Raw genomic sequence first — 19,810 nt, 5'->3', positions numbered from 1 at the left:
ATTTAGATCAGAAACCAGATAGCAACTCGGAGGTGGTGCACATTAATAACTCTGATTGCTTTCCTTAACTGCTGCAAACTTGAAAGAAACCTTATCATCTTAAAAGCACAGTAGCACCTGATATGGCCTTCCCTATTACTTACCGTAAGTGTTTATATGCTGTTTTATAGATTTGAGTCCCCCAAAAGCCTGCTGCAGAAAAGTAAGGGTTGCAAGAACCAGTTCTTAGAAGCTGGCTAGGCTGAAGTCCATGTGCATTTTCCCTCATAGTGTTTTCAACGTGGAAGCTTTGTCCCCACATTGTCCTTTATGTTCTGTGTTTTTGTTTACGAAATGAATAGTGAAGCTTGTGAAACAACTAAAAGAAGAGAACCCCATTGTAAAAATCTAGTTGGTGGGTGGGTTTTGCAATTGTGCAGTTTTTGGGTTTCTTTAATAATAGAAGCCCCTTTCTCCACAACTCTTTTTCTAAGCAGGAAGACAACTCCAATTGACAGCTCCAGGTCAGTACCATCTCTTGTCTCCTAGTTTGTCCAAACTAATGAGTTTCTAGTTTACTTATCCTGAAAGCTTGTAAATTTGTGATTTTTAAACCAAGCTTGCCCTGCTTTTTTTAACGTCTTATAGAAATGGGGAAATCTTCATTCTTTGCTTTCTTGATCAAGTAGGCAGCAAATACTGCAGGAAAAGAACTCAAGAAATATCAAGTCTGCAAATTCCTTTAAGAATGAAACATGAAGTGACATGTGACACTTCCCAGCCTGGATATACAAGGCTAGGCTCTGGACAAGCTTCTTCCCTCACAGGACACCTCTTTGACAGGAATAGTTTTTTGTGTTTGGCATACTGATCTTGGAGTGACCATTCAACCACAGTTAGACGCAACACAACTAAAAATAAAGGGCATTCAAATGAAACAACACTTCTCTTTGGACATTTATTTTATTGGGGTATAAATCTTTTTAAACAATGTGCTTACATAAAATTAAATGCTTATATATATATATATATATATGTCTTGAGGTTAATTTCTGGGCATAGGGCAGCTATATGGGATACACATCATAAAGTCACCCCAAGACATTATATATAAATACAGAAATTAAGCACAGAACTTAAACACCATTAAGATTTAAAACTCCTAGTATACAATCTAAAACTCTAATTTGAATCTCTGCCTTAACAATATTAATATTTCACAGGTCACATTACCCCTAAAGTTTCTTTTACACCATGAATATTTTTTCCTTTCCTGCATTTACCATTGCAATTGGTGCAAAAACACTTGCAGGCTGACCAAAACTGAGATAAGCAAAGTAGGAGTTGAGGAGAATATGGCTATCCCCTAATGACAGCCTTTCAAATTCACACAATTTTCCAATGTGCAACATTCTCCATATAGACGATTCATATCAGGTTTTAGTTTGAAGCCTAAAATGATCAAGAAGAACCAGATTAAGAAACATAATTTCCTAATGTCAAAATAATAAATCTGGTATTTGATACCTAAGGTGAATAGCTGTGAATTAAATCTTGTTTTATTAGAGACTGTTAAGTAACTTTGTTATAATGTAATTTTCCTATCCTTTTCTCCTTCTTTTAAGTTACCCTTCAGTAAATATTGCATCCTGAACATTAGCATGAACACTATGCATTGCTATAATTCTTATGAATGCTGCAAAGGATATGAGCATTTTTGGCTCTTGAAGGATTTTCTGTAAGGGCCACCTTTGTTGCTGATGAAGAACTCAAATTACAACTAGTCCTCAATCTCTTTCACGGTGATGAAAGGCTTCTGTAGTGGGGGGAACATGGCTCAGGGCACCCATGTACTAAGAAAAAAAGCAAACCCAGCATCTCTTGCAATTCAGCAGATGGAGGGGACAGAGGAAGGGACAAACTTGAGTCATACGGCCTTCAAAATTGTTCAAATTAACCTTGCCTTTTTAGTGCCCACTTACAATTTGTACAATGTGCTGGATGAGCAACTAGTTGGAAAGAGAAAGTCAGTCTCTTCTTTTCAACAACTGGTGAAAAGCCTTCTAAAGCTTTTTCCAGTGTTGCATAGTATATTGAAGTCTTATTTTGAACTTGGAAAACAAGTAATCTCAAACACTTCTTGCTCTCTAGCCACTGAAAGCTCGAATTATGGATTCTTATTCTTTTCTTTACTCATTATATTAACTCTTTCCATGCACTTACCCAATTTTCTCACATTACGCAGATTTTTCTTTTCTGGGCAGATATACAATACCCTATCCCTACTCCCAGGTTAGCTCGCTGCTTGCTAGGGAACAGCAGCATTTGTCCCATTCATGTTTTTAGCTAAGTGAATGGTGATAACTAGAAAGAAATTCATGTTGCAACCACTTCTATCAGTGAGATGCTAATTTGGAACTCTCTCCTGTGCCTGCGGTGTGAAAGAAAAACATTAAAAAAAAATGTTTTCAGTCAAATTTATCTCTTCTCTGTAAGAGAAATTAGGGCAGGCATGGTTGCACAAAAGCTTTTTCATCAACCTATACAACTTCAGATAAATACAAACCTTGGGAAGCTTACAGATGACTTCCTCATCATCTGCCTGTAATAAACTAACAGAACCTGTCAGGATTCCCTTAGAACCTGTGGGAAGGACATGAAGCTGTGTCACGGGAGGTTTAGGTTGGGCATTAGGAAAAGGTTCTTCACCCAGAGGCTGCTTGGGCGCTGGAACAGGCTCCCCAGGGAGGTGTTCACGGACCACAGCCTGCTGGAGTTGAGGAAGTGTTTGGACAATGCTCTCAGCACATCTGGGTTCTTGGGGTGGTCCTGTGCAGGACATGTGCAGGATCCTAGGATGATCCTAGTGAGTTACTTCCAACTCAGGATATTCTATGAACCACATTTGTCTTGAACTTACCTTGCTTTTATCACTTACCAAAAGTTCAGGAGTTTAATTCCTGAAACCGTACTTCTGCATTTCAAATGAGCTAACAATTCACTATTTACCAAGAACATTTGAGATGTGTTACTCAGATTCATCAATTTGTGCAACTGCTACGATTCCTGCTCTGCCAATCCCTCCTCAACCTTACCTGGAATCAAACTTACACTGGCACCTTAACATGAGGAGGAGGACGGTGGTGGGACACATCACGACCTATATCCAATTGCACTCCCCAGCGTGAGCTGCTTGATTATTTTATATTAATTGAACCGATCCACAGCATAAAACCTTTTGAAGTGTCCCCGTGATGACAGAAGAAAAAGTACATCCACAATACAGACAGCAATGTAAGGGAAGCCTTTTAAAGGCACGTTTTTAAGGAATTTGCGTATCCCGTTTTCCCTGTGCCTTCCAGCGCTAAGCCAGGCTCCTTCCGGCCTCGGGCAGGGGTCTCTTCCCGAGCACGGTCCCTCGGAGGCCGGCGGCGCCCGGGGAGCGGCAGGCAGGAGCACGGGGCACGCGCCGCTTCCCACGCTCCCGCCGCTCGCCCCCGCGGCAGGCGGACTGGATATTTTCCCTTTTTTTTTGGACCTCCAGTCCGACTTCCGCACACCGGCGAGCTGGTAGTACGGCGAATGCCAGTCGGAAGCACCTAAAAAACTCCCAAGCAAACAAAAAGAACCCCCAACAACAAACCTAGAGGTCCCAGCAGGCGGCCGCACCGCCGGGAGCCGCCGGGAACCGCCAGCCGCCGCGGCCCAGCCGGAGCGCGGACATCCTGCACCGCCCAGCCCCGCCCCATCCCGACCGGTGCCGGACGCAGCCGGAGACTCCCGAGCTCCCCCCTCTCCCGGCTCCACCGCCCTTGTTCCTCGGGCGGGGACTCGCTTCCTTTCCCGACTCCCCCTTCCCACCCTCCTCCTCCTCCCAGTCAAGATGGAGGACGGTGGTAGCCGCGGCCACTGGCATCGCGGCGGCTAGGGCAGCTGCTGCTCCTCCGGATCGCTCCTTGCTCCCTCTAAAAAAAAAAAAAAAAAAAACGTCGTGTAGGAAAAAAAAAAAAAAAAAAAAGAAAAAAAAAAAAAAAAAAAAGAGAGAGAGGGAAAAAAAAAAAAAGGCTGGAAACATTCCTTCTTTCTCCGCCCACCGGCTGCTGGCTGCGCGGACCGCTGGCCCTTCCCATGCCGTCGTCGTCGTCGTCGCCCTCCTCCTCCTTCTCCTCCTCCTCCCGCGATTGTCTGCGCTCCGGCTGCCGCCCGCCCGCCCGCCCGGACTCCCTGCATGCACACGCCGCCTCCTAGGTGGCTGCGGGGGGTGGGCGCTCCCGGAGCTGCCATTCCGCGCATACCTTCATGTCCCTGCGCTCGCTGCGGCCGCCCGCCGCCGCCCCGCATCGTTCGCCCGCTCCGGCTGCCACCCTGACGGCCGCTCTCGCCCGGAGGTGAAGCCGGGATCCGCGGAGGGGGCGGCGGGGTCGGCGGCGGGTCTCGCCCGGTGGAACCACCGCCGCCGGCGCACGCAGCAGCAGCAGCAGCAGCCATGAGCAGCGCCGCTACCGCCACCTCCGCCGCCACCACGGCCGGCAGCGGCGCGGGGGAAGGGGCCGAGGAGGCGGCCAAGGACTCGGCGGACATCGCGGCGTTCTTCCGATCCGGTGAGTGCGGTCCTGTCCTGGGGGAGCGGGGAGGAAGGGCCGGCGACGAGACCGCGGCTGGAGGTAGAGGCGAAAGGTGGCCCTGGGGAAGCGACGTCCTCCCTGTGGAGCCGGGAAAGGAGGCGATGGCAGCCGGCTTTGTCAGGTGGCCTCGGGGAAGGCTCCCCCGCCTCTCGCCGGCGGGGCCGCCTCGGCACTGCTCGTCCGTTCCTCGGAGAGGCGGCAGGGAAGGGAGCCGAGCCCCCGCGTCCCGTGCCGGGGACAGCGGGGTTCAGGCACAGCAACTCGCGGGCGGGACGCCACCCTCGCCAGCAGAACCAAGGCGTGAAAACGGGGGCGGTGGCGGCGCGGCCCGGCCGGGAGGGTGCGGGGCTGCTGCCGCCCCGGGGCGGTGTCGCCGGTGACAGGTGCGATTCTGCCTCCGATGCCGGCCCGGTAGCGGGCGCGTTAGCGGGGCCGGGCGGCACCACCCAGCGCCAGGCGGACCCGAGTCCCCCGAAAATGTCCCGCCGGGGGTTGCGGGACGGGAGGCCGGTGGAAGAGCCGCTCCGATCCGGGCAGCGCAGGGTGACGGAGGGGCGGGAAGGGTGAGCGGGTCCGCAGGGCTGCGGGGAGCCGGTTGTGCCGGCCGGGCCCCCCGGGGAGGCGGGCGGGCAGGCAAGGATGACACCGCTATAAAAGGCAGCGCTCCGCCGGTGCTGTGTGGCTGGGTGGCGGCCCAGGGCAGGGATGGGAGAAGCGGCATGGAAAGTAGATGTTCTAAGGAGAAGCGAAAGAGGCAGACAAAAAGCGAAGTCCATGTTAAGGGGGTGTCGCTGCCTCGGCTGAGGCGGGGCAGCAGCGGCTCTCGGGCGCTGCCGGGCTGGGAAGCCGGGCTAGGCGCGGAGGATCGGGAGGGGTAGGGGGGGAGCCTGTTGACAGGCTGCCGGGATAAAAAAAAATGGAGGCTGCCTTCTCCCTCGGTGTTTACTCTCGGCACGCAACCGGGCGGGCAGGGCGGCTGCGCCCGCCGCCGAGACGTTGTCCCCCGGGGGATAGCGGCGGGGACGGAGGGAGGGCAGGACTGCCTGGGCCGGCAGCGGGGACGGAGCCCTGCGGGCAGCCTGGGCGGCGGCAGCAGTGAAGCCTCCCCTCGGTGCCGGCTGCCCTCCCCCGAGCGGCGGCGGCTCCTCCCCTCTGTCCGCTCCGCCGGCGGCTCCGAGCCCCCCAGGGCACCCCTCGGCCATCGCTCCCGGGCGGGGCAGCCGGGCTGGGCTGGGCACTTGCTCCCTTTGGCTGCCTAAAAAGGAGCGGCGAGCAAGGAAAATGCAGACTCACCGCTGTAAAGACGAGGGGGTTGGCCGATTTCGTGTGTAAAAAATAATGATGGCAGTAGTAATAATAGTAGTAAAAGCTGTATTCATTGGGTTTTTAAGGAAAGTCCCCGAGGGAAGTGGGAAGCAGCGTAATCAGTGCTTCTTGCGGTCGGTGGTGCTGCTCAGTGTGTTTGGTTTCATGAGGGTGATGGAGGAGGTGTGATTTGCAGCAGGCATCCCTGAAGCAGGGCTGGGAGCTGCGTTTGCGTGGACAGAGGGTCCGAACAGGGGGCTGTGTCCCTTCTGGAGGGCTTGATGCTCCCGAGGCATCCTGCTTCACATCACAGCCATGAATGTGAAGCTCCTTGTCAAGATGCTGGCCTTGGTGGGTTTTGTCATGGAAGAAGGACTGAGCTTTATCACTGCCAGGAAGAAATCCCGATGAAAGCAAAATGACAGATTAGAACAGTAGGGTTACCCACAGTAGTCTGCCTAGCGTAGTTACAAATGGGTGCATGTGTAGTAATCTTTCAGTTTAGGAAGACCCTGCCAGCTGTATTAATAATCAACTTCCACATATATGTGTGGGTTGAAGGATGCTACAGCTGGTAAGCTCGTAAGTGGTGCAGTGATGACTTCTGATGCTGATAACTTCTGATAACAGGGAAGTTGCACTGAGCTCAGTATTGCAGCAACTGAAAATATTAAAGTGGTAGAAGGACATGCTTATCAAAAAACTCTTAGAGCATATTTAACAACTGGCATTCTGATTTCCATATTTGCATGTGGAGATGGTCTGGTCCAGCCTGGGCTCTGACATACACTGGAAAATGTTCTGGCATCTCTTGTGGGTGTTTGGCATTGAGAAGAGCTCTTCGAATTCCACCTCTGTACATGATCCACTCTTTTATAAGGAGAGGGTCTATTAAGAGATCTCCGGTGCTTCCCTTTGTTTGAACAACAGGCACATTTTTTTTCAGTGAAACACAATGTGCACAGTGATCAATGAACAAGGAAAAAACTTTGTTTGGTGCACTTAGGAGCAGACAAAATATTTTTTCTGTACAGAATTTACAATAACAAATGCTTCCTTTTTCCTGTCACTTGCAGCGAATATTAGCAAAGCTGTAGCTGTTATTTAAAAGAGAAAATGAGTAAAAATGTTGCAGTGTTTTCCAGGAGGAAAAAAACCCCAGCAACAAAAAGCTTGCCTAAACAATCAGTTCTAATCTTAGGTTGGTTAAATTAGTCAGTTGAGCTGCCAAGTGGGGTTATTGACTTTCCTCCTGTCCTTTTGTAAGACTAAGCCTGAAGTAGAATTAAAGTAGCCTGAAGAATGGAGTTTTGTTATTTGGAAGATGTTTTGTTAAGATATTGAACAGCAGCTAGGTTCACATCACTTGAAATGTGGACATTTCCAGTTTTCACTTTGGTTATGTAAATGTAAATTCACTCTTGAGTTGTTGGGGAAATAAAGTTGCAGTTGAAATGTGAGGAAAGCAGCTGAACTGGAAGCACCACTGGTGGTGGTAGTTAGGAACACATAAAGACTGTGCGTCTTGAATGTAAATGAGGAATCCCTTCACTGGAATTGGAAGAAATTGAGGCAGCTTACTTTCTGCTACATACTTGGTATCTAAATCTCATTATTTGAAGTTAAAAAGAAAAGAGTACCTTGTTACATTTGTCACCTTTGTGGCAGGATTAATAGTAAAAGAAGGAGAGTTGAGTGCTGGGCAAAGTGATTACATTTTGAAGGAGAAAACACAGTGGTTGTTGGAAGTGCCTTTCTGTCCTGTATGTAAGTTGGAGATCAGAAATGACTGTGTAAACTGACAGAAGGATACTTTTTGAGCTATAAATGTATAGACAAACATCCCTTTTTTTTTTATTAAAAAGTGCACTGGATTGACTTGAAAGGACTGGTAAAATACCTTTGAGTTATGAAAAAAAGACTGTTACCATATGAAAACCCAGTAGTGCAGAGTCTAAGTGGCTGTGTAGTGTTAAGTGTGTTAACATGTGTTAAGTATACAAGATCTATTTTTAATGAAAAGTTATTAAGATAAAACTTTTCAAAATGTATTCTGAGTTTCAACCTAAAATTCTATGTATTTGAAAGGTCTGAAAATAGCTGACATGTACAAAGTTGAATTTGAGGCCATCAAGTCATGGCTTACAGGGCAGTAACCAATACTGAGGTTTTGTTTGGTTGTTGTTGGTTTCATCTTTGCAGCTTTGAGTCCTCAAAACTTTGGGAAGGAGACTCAACTGATATCTTCAGGATGCAAGAATAAGGGCTGTCTATTAAGTTTAAATCATGCTATTATAACAGTGTTTTTGAAACCAAAGTATTTTTACTGGTTGAAGTTAGTGAATTTTGGTTTTAGGCATAGAGAACAAAACTTTTTTCATCTAAGTAAAAGACATGTTGATCGAACTTTTAGTAAGTTACCCTTTTGGGATGATGGAAAAATCTGTGAATACAAAAGGTTGCAGAGAAAAAGGTTTGTAAGCACTTCAGTCAGCTAGCTAGCTAGATACTATAGGAAGTGCCTTTATAAATTACTCTGATAAGTCTTCATGGAAAAAAACAACCAACTGATAGCTCTTCACAGTAGTGAGTTGAAAGTGGATGGAGTTATCTCCTGTAAGATACATTTTTTTATGAGTGGCCTCTACAAACTGTGCAGTAACTTCATTCATATATGGACAAACGATACAGTTTTTGTAAGCCGTTGAGGAGATTAGTGTTGTCACCACCTGTTTATGTGAACTCTTGCCACATTCCTAGAAGGAACACAGTGTACATACTGAGCAATGGGAAGGGACCTTTGGAGGAACAAAAATGTTTGAAAAGCAAAGGGAAAAAAAAGGGGCCCCAAAAGTCTCTTCATTAAGGTGAATAATTGCCCAGGCTTTGCCAGGTAAAATATGAATATAACTGTTTATTGTACTTCATCCCTTGATATGGGAAAACAAAAAAATGGAGGGTTTTCCATCTAAAACCTAATCTACACAGGTGGCAGCAGTCCTTTCTGAGGAGAAGGAGTAAGTCTGAGATGAATGTGGGTCTGGAGGAGGTGGGTGTTCCAAGTAGAGTTCAGTGTGCCACCTCTCAAGGTGAAGTCAGAGAACAGGCTGGTAGCCAGAATAGCTTTAAATAACACCTGGTTCTAATGTTGTACACTTAGTTGAACCCAGACTGATTCAAGGCTCAAGTTACTAGTACTTGCAGAAGTCTTCAAATGTCCACAGCAACAACAAATCTCAGCATCCTGTTTTCCTAAAATACTCACATGTTCATTTTGGTACCTAAACACATACATCTCAAACCAAAGTTTTAAATTCTCTTATCATTAAGCTTACCTTAAGAAACAAATGCACAAGCACGATACACTAAGTCTGCCTATAACAACCTAGGCTGATAGTTGCTTGAATAATTGAGACCTTAAAGAAGTATTAATGAGTGTCATGAAAATATGATTGATTTTCTTCTTTTTCTCTTAAATAACGATCTTGTTGTTTGCTTAGTTTTCATGAACATCACTTAACAAATAATACTGTAAAGATAAAAGCTAGCATTTAAAAATATGTTCTTTCAAGTTTACAAGGAGGACTTATGTTTTATTTCTTCCTGATTATATTGCTTTATATACTGTTGCCTTGCTTCCTTTACATTAGTGTCCTGTGTGATAGTGGCTGGGATAGTTGGCTGCATGTAGTAGACAGCATTAAAAATGCTGCCATAGAGAAAGTCTTCTAGGAGGAGGGAAAGGAGAGAGGGTTGGGAAAGATTACACGGAAAAGAAAAGGCAAGCATATTATTAAAAGGCAGCAATTTTTTTTCAGGAATACTACTAATAAAAATACACTATCATTTAGATCATAGGAAAAATAGCTTTCAAGGTAGGCATCAAATGTGAGAAACAAGCCAAATTTCCATCTTAAAACCATGAAGCAGAACACACCATCTCTGAAGTTAAGATAGGTGGATCTTCTTAGGAAGGCACACTCTCCTGCTGTTGTGTAGTAGGTAACTTACAGAGAAGGTAGCCAGAGCTGTGGTTGTTGCTTACTTGGTGTGGCAGTTGGAGTTGCTACAGAGTAGTGACGAGTGTCTGACAGAAATCATCTAATAGTGAAGCCAGAAGTGAAGTTTTGCCAGGCAGCACTGGTGGTAGCCCGTGTGACAGCTCCATGCTGTCCTCTGCGAGTACTGGTTCTTGGTCCTGTGGCTGTCAGGAGCTGAGGTGTGTTTTAAGAAGTGGTGAGCATGCAGAGGATGTAAAGTATGAAGCAAGTTGTCCATTCTTTCGTATCACTTTGAGTGATGACAGCATTTGTATTAAAAAAATAAACACAACAAAAATTTACAGTGTTGTGTAAGCTTTTCAAGAATCTGTTACTTTGTGCTTTTAGTTGCATTAGTAACAGTATTGCTGTCATTAGTGCTGGTTGACCTGGGCTGAAGAGGAAGTGGGCCCTTTTGTGAAGGTTTGATCCAATTCCAGAAGTATCCATTTTAATAAGATGGTTGAAGCAGGGTGGTGTGTGTGTGTGTGTGTAAATGGTATTTTGAAAAACACTGTAGAAAAATGCCACAACTTGATAGTTTCTGATGAGCATATGCAGAGCAAAAATAACTGCAGAAACAATGAAGTTACAATGGAGAAGTTACGCTGGGAAATAGCATTGTTGAATTGATGTTCCCTGGAACAATGAAGATGAGGATAGAGAGCTTCAGTGTGAAATGCAGCAGCTGTTGTGCAGTTTGGTTTTGTGTGAAACAGCCAAGCTTCTCTGGGGATAGCCAAGGATTGATAAAGTTAGAGGTTAGGGTGTGTTTGTAACAGTTGGAGGAAGAAGTCCTGAGTATTTCTAAGAGAGGACAGAGAATTACTTGTAACATCTGTGATAGCTGGCAGTTGATAAACTGAATGCACATTTGGAGGGGAAGGTAAATGGGAGTTAGAGAAAAGCCAGGTCCATTCTTGGAAGGAGTGCATTTGAGCTGGCATGAAGTGCTGATGTACTCAGAAAGGAGCTGACAGAAGTAGGAAGAGACTTGGTGCAAGCCAGGGCTTTCATCAATTGCAGAGCTCAGTCATTGTGTAGACAAGATGGGTGGTAAATGTTTCTTAAAAAGTGGTTTGTCTCCAGTTAAATGTGTCCCACAGCAACCTAACAGAAACAGGTATGAATTTCAACCTGAAATATCATGTGACTTCCAAGAGCTTTTCCATGTAAAATCACTATCTAGGTAAATAAAATCTGAAGAAAGACTGGAAAGACGTACCCCAATATGTAGAGAAAATATTAATGTTTCTCTGCTCCTTTTCAATTTAAAATAAAAATTAAAATATTTATAGTGTCAACAAATGTTTAGATGCAGACTGCTGGGTCAGTTTAATAGAGCGAAACTGCGTAGTGATTTTAGGTCTGCATCTTGAAGGAGGTAAGATCACTGAAACAGCTGTTCATGGTCAGCAAAAGTGTTAAAATAGTAAAGAGACATTGAAATTTTGGTAATGCAGTGGTAGTTGAAGTAAAGAGAACAAGGGAAACAGTTTTTCTGCTTGATATTGGTGAGAACCAAGTTTAATCTTAAAAAAAAAAAAAGGCTACAAAGTAAAAAAACCCCACGATGGTCATAGCAGGCTATTTTAATTTAATGACTAAGATTGTTGCATCTATTTGTTGTTCTCATCAAGAAATTTGCTTTATTTGGAGAAGGATCCTTGTTTAACTTAACATTTTTCTCGGTGCGGTAAAATCAAAAAGTAGACTACTGGTGAAGTAATACTGATGATCTGCAAAGCTGAGTCATATTCCTTCAGGAAGGATACTGCTGTTTTGAGAAAACAGATCACTTACCCAGTAGTGAGGAGGAGGAATTGAAATGACAGGGAACAACTCAAGTGCTTTTAGCAGTAGACACTACAGTACATTAAAGCATCTGATTTTCAGCCTCTAGAGTAGGTTGTTGTATGGATACACAAAGAAGAGGGTCATAAATGAGTTGTGTCCACAAAGTTTCACTAAACAGTCTGAGTGACAAGACCCTGCTTTAAAGATACAAAACCCATTCCAATGGTTTCTCTGCCAAATAGCTACTCAAAGTAATCTGAAATAGCCTAATTGTGCGTTTGTTTAAAAAGCAGGGTTGTTTTTTAAGGCTGTTGAGTGGAGTCTTCTGAAATAATTTAGTCAAATTTGATTAATCTCCCGTGTTACTGCCTTGCATAAGTGGCAGTAGCACTGTTTAATACAAACCACTGCAAATATGTAACAGGTTTTCCTACTGAGCAGTGCTGAACTGTGCCTCTTGCTGGTACTTCTAGATGTGATGTTTTGTAATCTGGACCTTACTAAAGAACTGAAATAAGAATTACTGTTTTATAATTATGGTGGGAAGAAAAGGCAATCTTTACAGGGAGATGAGAATTTTTTTTTTTTTTATCTCTCAGGGCCTAAGATGTTGAGGGAGTGAGATATAAAGTATATAGAGAAAAGTGCTTTTGAATCCTTCCAGCATTCAAAATAGGTCAGGGGTTTGCTTTATGTTTTATACTATAGGTATAGTATAGTGTGCTTGGATAATTCCCACAAATCTGTGCAAGAGTCAGGATGATGTTACTGGCATATCTAACAGTCCGACATGAGCCTGAGATTCAGGAAGGTTTGTTTCACTAGTGTGCATGAGGATATATGTATGCATGTTACACTGTCAAACTAAATATTCCATGTGGCTTCCAAAACTCGAGTTTGCATGACAAACCTCTTTGTCAAAAAGTTGGAGGAAGTATTCTGGGCAGCAGGCGCTGAACAGGGCTATTGTGAGTAATCCCAATGCGTTCTAGTCATCTGTGAAACTACCCCGAGCTTAATTACTCATGTTTTCTTGTAGTCTTAGTGCGTGTGTGAGCAGTAATAGTTATTCCTGAGGTGTCTGCAGACTGTGTAAACAACCAGTAGTGATTTTTGTGGTTAGATTTGTACATGCTTAGCAATTAGAGTCTGAGGATCCAGGGTTATAGTGAAGTGAGATTTCTTAAGTGCTAAAAATGAATAGGAAAATATACTGCAGAAAGATAGGGCTCACAGAGACATGGTAAATACCTACTTGTTTTTGTCTAGTCTGTACCTTGCTTATTGCATAAAAGAGTGATTCAAAATCCAAAACTTTTAGGCTTTATACTGAATTTCTGCATTTTTGTGGGTAATTTTGTGGAAACCTTCAGCCTTATGACATGCTTCATCAAGGCCTTTGGTCAAAGGCTTTTCACTAAGGTTTATGATGGTCACGTATCTGGTTAATAACTTTGAGGCCATCAAACAAGGGAAAATGTTATTGGTGAAATTTAATGAAAACAGAAGTGTTTGAAGTCTTGGGGACTGCTTGTTTTCAGAGCCCAAACAGATGTTAATGTTGGGAAGAAATCAGGTGACATTTCTTAAAATGTGTCCCAAGTAATAAAGGGAGGGTACATCAGGAACATCCCAAGAAGTGAATTAGAATAAATGGAGTGTTTAAATACCAAATATTACTTGGCTAACCTCCTATGCTACACGGTGGACTTTACTGTATCCATTGTGTAGTCTTGGCTGTACACTGTTGGATATAATTTTCTACCAGCCTTAAGGCAGTAAGTTCTTCAGTTTCCAAGTGTTTATTATGCCACTAACTTCTGGATATGTTGGGTTATGCAGCATTGAGTACAAAGATGATACCATTTTTTGAGATCATAAAAATACTCCCCACTCTTCTAAAAACTTTAGGCCAAGGTCAAAATGTCTTTGCCCTTTGTAATTCTCCTATTCCTTGAATTCCAGATATATGCAGCTGAAAGCACAGGAAAAAAAATGTAGAAAGCTGCCAGCAAATCAAGGTGAATTGAAATATAAATTGCCTGGATTGTCCTGTTCTGTGCAGAAGTTGATAGCACATAGTATGTTGAACATCAGACTTAAGAAGATGCCAAACCCCATCTTTAGAGGCCTCTTTCTGTTTTTTACTATAGAGTAATAAAACAGGATGTGATTTCTCTGCTAAAGAAGCTGAATAGCCATTGTTGTTGTTTATTTTTTAATAAAGCTTTACTCTCAAAGCTTTTATCCCTGTATTTATTTATTTGCTTTATTAATGTTAGTCAGCGACTTCATTTTGGTTGATACTGTCCGTTGGGTTGGTCCTAAAAGAGTGGAAATAGAGCAGTTGCAGCAGTAGCTTATGCTCTTATTTCACACCTCTTAAAGTCACATTTCCTGTGCCTTTACTTGTTTTCTGCACTTAAACGTAGTTGTTAGGCTTGAATTTGCCATAGTTTGCAAAGTTCAAAGAAGAAATCAGTGCTATGCATTGTTTAAGTGACACAGCATATCATGTGAGCTGGGCTTCTGTAAGGACAACAAAGGGAAGCCAAGCAAAAATTCATTAGAACAGTGGCACCTTTTCAGATGGAAAGATGAGATCAGCTATAGTGGCTTATCTAATGACTTGGTTGGCTGTCATGGTTTAGGAGTGGTGTTCCCCTCACTCCACTTGCTCACTCCCCCTCCCTCTCGCCTATGGCAGGATGGAAGAGGAGAATTGGAGACACAAAAGGTAAAGATTATGGGTTAAGATAAGAACAATTTACTGGGAACGGTAATGAGATAAGAAAACAGTAATGATACGAATGACAGAGTGTACAAGAAAAGAAATGTTACTGCTTACCCCTGTGGAAGCCCCTGACACTCCCCAACTGCTCCCTCTGCCATGCTACCCCAGCTTGGGAATGAGTGTTTCCCCTTGTTCCTGGATAATGACATGAGGTGGTATAGAATAACCTCCGGGTCCTAACCATGTTCTCACCAGGCCAGAATCAGGACATTGGCTTGTTAATGCTTTATGTTCAATGAATAAATAAATAAATAAAAACTAAGATACCAGCTTCTCCACATGTAATGGAAGGCTGACTTTGGAAGAAAAACAGGGAATCGTACTTGGCTGAATTTCTTGCCTTGGTGGCTGAGCAGAAAGTTACAAAACTGAACTTGATTTCTGTCCCCATTTTGGGAAAATTCTACTATTTGTCTGTTGAATTATCAAGGCAGGAGACCCAAGTCAAGCCTGCTTATAGAAGGTTATAAAATATGGTCTGTCTAGTTGTGATCCTTGTAGAGTTTAGCCATGACACGCTTTAACCTGTCAGTGCGGAAGGAGCAATATCTTTTCTAGTACAGCATGAGGACTGGAGTCAAATTTGCCTATGCTTAACTCAGAACAAGGGTGTAATTCAGCCAACAATAACCACTCGGCATGTGTGTGTGTTAACTTTTTTTTTTAAGCTTGGAATCAGATGCATCCTACCCTAGCCAAAGGGAAACATTTGAGAAGCTCTGACGCATTTACACAGATGAAGGAAGGAAATGTCCAAAAGAATCAAAAGCTAAAAATAGATCAGTTTACTGAGTTGAACTCTGGGTGGGAATTGACGAACTAAATATAAATCTAAATTTGAACCTTTGTGACTTACATAACTGAGTGGTGTAACCCTGTTTGGTTGTTGCTGCTTTTTCTTGCATTTAACTTTATAGTAGACAGCTTCAGATGAGAACTTGTGTCAAGCCTTGTGAGGCTGCTTTTCAGTGCTTTAAATAGACAGCACTGAGAAGTCTGATTATCTCTTGACTATTATTGTTACAGCATAGTTTAACTCCCTGGAAAAGTGGATTGTGGGTTGTGTTGGGTTTTTTTTTGTTTGTTTTGAGGAACTTCTCTGTGGAAATGGTATCTCCTGACTCTACAGAACAGAAGTTTTAAACCAGTAGCTATTAGAACCAGTATCTACGACGTTAAGAGGGTTAAGGCTGTATTTTTTTTCCCCAACTTCTTCAAGAAGCAGCAAATTGGCCTCTGTCATATCTGTACATAAAAAGGAATGGTAAGCCAAACATTTAAGAATGGATCTTTGGCTGTCAAAAAGGGTTTGGTTTCTGCCTTGCCACAAATCAAAGTTTAGAAGCTATCAGCTTTCCTTTGAGGTAAAGAAAAGTAAGCTTGAGTGTGTAAAATTTGTGTAATGGGAAAAAATATAGGAAAAACTGTTATTATGTGAGAGTGTTGTAGATTACTGTTGTTAGATGACTGTGGTAGTGCCATGAAAATGAAGGTAAGCAAATTTTCTTTCTTCCTGGAGTAACAGGATACATTTTTTGGATAACTGGTGGCAACCAGCACAATACTGCTAACTAAAACCTGGCCTTTTCCAGTGTGATGAAGCAGGGGCAGAGCAGTTGAATCCCTGTGGTTTAGCATTTGCTGACTGCTAGTGAGGAGTGGTTCTTTCATAATGCTATACCTAATTCTAAAGCTTTGCACTGGAGAGGTGAAATACATATATTAATTTATTGACTTTGCCAGAAAAACAAATGTTACCATTTACAAATTAGTAAATGTAATAGGATATTATGGGTAAAAATGGTAGCATTGATAAGATTAACTTCAAGCAGTAACTCTCTCCCCCCATCACCCCCAAAGAACTGAGGGTTAGTTTTCTTACTCAATACCTTCCCTTTTTTTACTATATCATTTGCTGTAGAATATTTGCTTGGCAGATTTATAAATAGTTGTGCTCTTATTTGCTTTGTGTTTTTGCTTGGTTTTCCAGCAGAGCCCGAGAATGTTTGTTTTTGCAAGGTTGTTTTGAAAAAATTTGGAGTCTTTGATTACTAAAAATAGTATTTGTTCCAAGCAGCAGTTTATCTGTTAAAGTAATGAACAGTTTGTAGCAAAATGACCTGATTACCTACTGTCATGGTTATATACCAACATGGCAATTTAAACTTGGTATTTATGGAAGATCTTGTTATATAGCAAAGTATGAGAACTATTGTGTTTAAAATCTCATATTTTTCTAGAATATGCTTTTGGAATGGATTTGTCCATGTTGCTGTCTCCACTGTGTTAGCCCACTGTTAGAAAGTTAAAGCTGTAAAACCCTTCTGCAATGCAAGATCGCTTGGTTAAGTGGGTTGCTGTGCAACCTGTGGTGTTTCTGCTTGTAGGCAAGTTCATGAGCAGGACGTGACTTGCAGTTCATGTCCACTGAGGCAACATGAGTGGGTTCAAAGAGCAAGAAGGTGCTACTCTCCATAATGCTGTATGTGACCTCTAGGCAGTGAAGAGGAAGTGTCACAGCGCTGTGTTTGAGTGTGGTAAGGGAAGTATGGCTGTACCTTGATACTCAGGTTGAACACTTAAAGTGCGGTCTGTAAATTGTCTGGGCTGCCTGAGCTCGATTCCCTCTGTGCATGTGCTGAAGCTTTGTTATGTGTTGATACAGCAGCAAATGAGAGGAGGGTTTTTCGTGGTCTTGAGCAGCCAAAATTATGTCTTAGGCTTTAAATTATTTCTTTGTGGAGTGTTTTCCCTACCTGAGGTAGGAATCTCACTCCCGCTTGCCTCCTTTGCTAGTACTTTGGGCTCTGGCTCCTGTTCTAACTTGAGAGGTGGGATACAAAATTTTCAGATTTGAGATCTCCTAGTTTAGTGAGACTTGCTTAACCACAGGAGAGATGAGTGTTAGAGGAGGAATAGGCATCTTTTTCCAGAGTGGCTTTTCACTATCTTAATTGTTGTCCCTGCTTCTGTGATCCCTTCCTTTGTCCGTTTCTTTGATAAATAAGACAGAGGTCCATCAGACAATAAGCTCAATCATGAGGCATCAGTGTTCATCTCTACAGGAGGTCCATTATGTGCACGTAGATAAGTAGGGGGTCCTGTGGAAAGGCACTGTGGAGTTTGAGAATTACAGCACGTGTGCTGCACTGACAAATAAGGGTTGCAGCCTTAATGCTGCATTACCTAGTTTTTGAGTCCTCTTTGTGGCAATTTCAATCATGCCTGGTCCTGTCTCAATTAAGTCATTGTTCAGAGTTTATGTCAAGTTTTCATTAAATGCCTTAGTGGATGATAGTAGATGGCATTGGTTTTATCAGGAGGCACTGGTTACTATGTTACATCAGAGGTATTTTGGGAATAGAAATGCATTAATTCACTGTGTAATATTAAACAAGGCAGATTTATATATTTTGTTACACAGATATATTGAGGACAAATTAAGTACTTTGGGACTTTTTTTTTTTACCTTTTTTTTTGCTTTTTTTTCCTCCTTTTTTTTTTTTACTTTTTTTTTTTTTTTACAGACCCAAGTACACTCTACTCTTCAATTTCTTAGGGGTTGATTTTTGTCACTTGAGCATCTGGTTAGTTCTGCCATGGTATCAAAACCTAAATGCAGCAAGGTGTAAAAATTATCAAATATCAAGGAGGAAAAAGGAACCAAATGGTATATTTTCCTTTCACAAGAAATAGATAATAAAGATTGAAAAGACAAAATATGTTCTCAGATGAGGAAAAATTTCCACAGCATAATAGGCTATGATTTACATGCAAAACACCCGTGGAAGAATATATGACACTGAAGAACTTAATTGGAAGTTCATAGTGATAAGTGACCTAAGGTATTACACTCTTTATTTTGCCAGTTATGGGGACTAAAATTGCTGCTTTAGTAAGAAGCTTTCTGAACTGAACTGTCATGTAACCTCAGAGAAAGGACCCAAAAGAGGATAAAGGGGTGCCTCTTCACAAGATAGGAAAGGGTTATAATGTTGCTGTGTACAAGCTGCATTCCTCCCGATTTGTGGAATAGAAATTGACTGAATATATGAAATAACTGTTTCCATGTTAAGCTAAATATAATGGAGTGAAATGTATTCCTTGTTGAAAGGTGACTGGGAAGATAGCTAATTATCAGAAATAAAATAACCTGTATCTCCATAGTGGAGTTGGATGTCAAAGGTGACAGATATCTGAAAATGTTGGAGTTATATTTGAAATGTCAGTATTTATTGTTTTCTAAGTCCTGTGTTAGGGGTTGGTTCTCTTAGCTTTTGAACAGCACATAGCATAAGGGCAGTATAACCAGCCACATTAAAACCAAGAATGAATTAAGTATATCTAAGTGGAGCATTTCTCATCCAGGCATCCATTTCTTTTGCAGAAAATGTGAGAATAAAGCCAGGATGCAAGTCAGTATCTGTGTTTATGTTGCACTATTGATATTGGGGGAAAGGGAAGGAGAAGTGAGTAAAATAGTTGCTTGTTCTGGAGACCAGTCCAGCAGTCTCTAACCAGTGAGGCAGGACTTCTGTGTGAATTGTTGAGCTTGTGGCAGTTGAAGTACAGTTCTGGAGAAGAAGCTCTGCTGTCCTTGTCTTGGTTATGCCCAAATATATTCAAGTGTGGCACTGATACAAGATGTAATCTTTGAGAAGGCAGCAATAGCTGGCTAGGGACAGGCAGGAGTATATCTGAGACAATGAAGGATGAAAGAGAAAACCAAGGAAGAAGGTAACTGACAGAATTAAGAGTAAGTTTGCTTACAGAAATACTGGAAATCACCACACTACCTGCCTGCTGCAAAAGCTGCTGTTTCTGTTGTGGTTAAGGTCTTACCCTGAAACAGAACTAACAGTTCTGTTAATGTACACAGGCAGATGAATAGATGCAAAGGAGCCTGAATTTTCACAGGCCATTTGACAGAAAATGTACTGTTTTCCTGGAGCAACCACCAATTTCAAGGCCAAGAGGAAGGCTTTCTTGTTTTAAAGCACAGCACAACAAGGACGAGCCTGGGCAGAAGAATGGGAGGGAGATAATGGATATCTGATGCAGAAGACTTGGGATTGGAAGTGCAGTGAGGTCACGAAGGGAACTGACCCTTGAAAGGAACGTAGAGGTAGGTTGCCTTTTTATATACCATGCTGCTCAGATGTTTGCTTTACAGGGATAATGTGCTCAAATCAGAGAGACAAGCTGTTAATAATCCCTGCCCTAGATAGGTCTAATGTTTTTTTATTCCCTGAAGAGAAGAGCAAGAAAGC

At 42.8% G+C, this 19,810-nt stretch overlaps 1 protein-coding gene across 4 annotated transcripts in view; it reads left to right on the top strand.

Moving 5' to 3' along the window:
• Positions 1 to 4,021: 4,021 nt before the first annotated feature.
• The window catches only part of TRIO (trio Rho guanine nucleotide exchange factor), a 248,797-nt gene continuing 233,008 nt past the window's right edge, over positions 4,022 to 19,810 (top strand). The window contains exon 1 of one of the 4 annotated variants that reach the window (XM_042048803.1): positions 4,022 to 4,580. In XM_042048803.1, the coding sequence (XP_041904737.1) occupies positions 4,466 to 4,580 (115 nt within the window). In that variant the 5' untranslated portion in view covers positions 4,022 to 4,465. The remainder of the gene's footprint in view (positions 4,581 to 19,810) is intronic. The other 3 variants (XM_042048802.1, XM_042048801.1, XM_042048799.1) reach the window with 3 other exon arrangements.

This window comes from Corvus kubaryi, unplaced genomic scaffold (assembly GCF_017639235.1).
Source record: "Corvus kubaryi isolate FWS band 111438036 unplaced genomic scaffold, C.kubaryi_AGA036_p1.0 68, whole genome shotgun sequence".
NCBI lineage: Eukaryota > Metazoa > Chordata > Aves > Passeriformes > Corvidae > Corvus > Corvus kubaryi.
The sequence above is the reverse complement of the archived record's forward strand: the minus strand, read 5'-3'. Positions and strand labels throughout refer to the sequence as shown.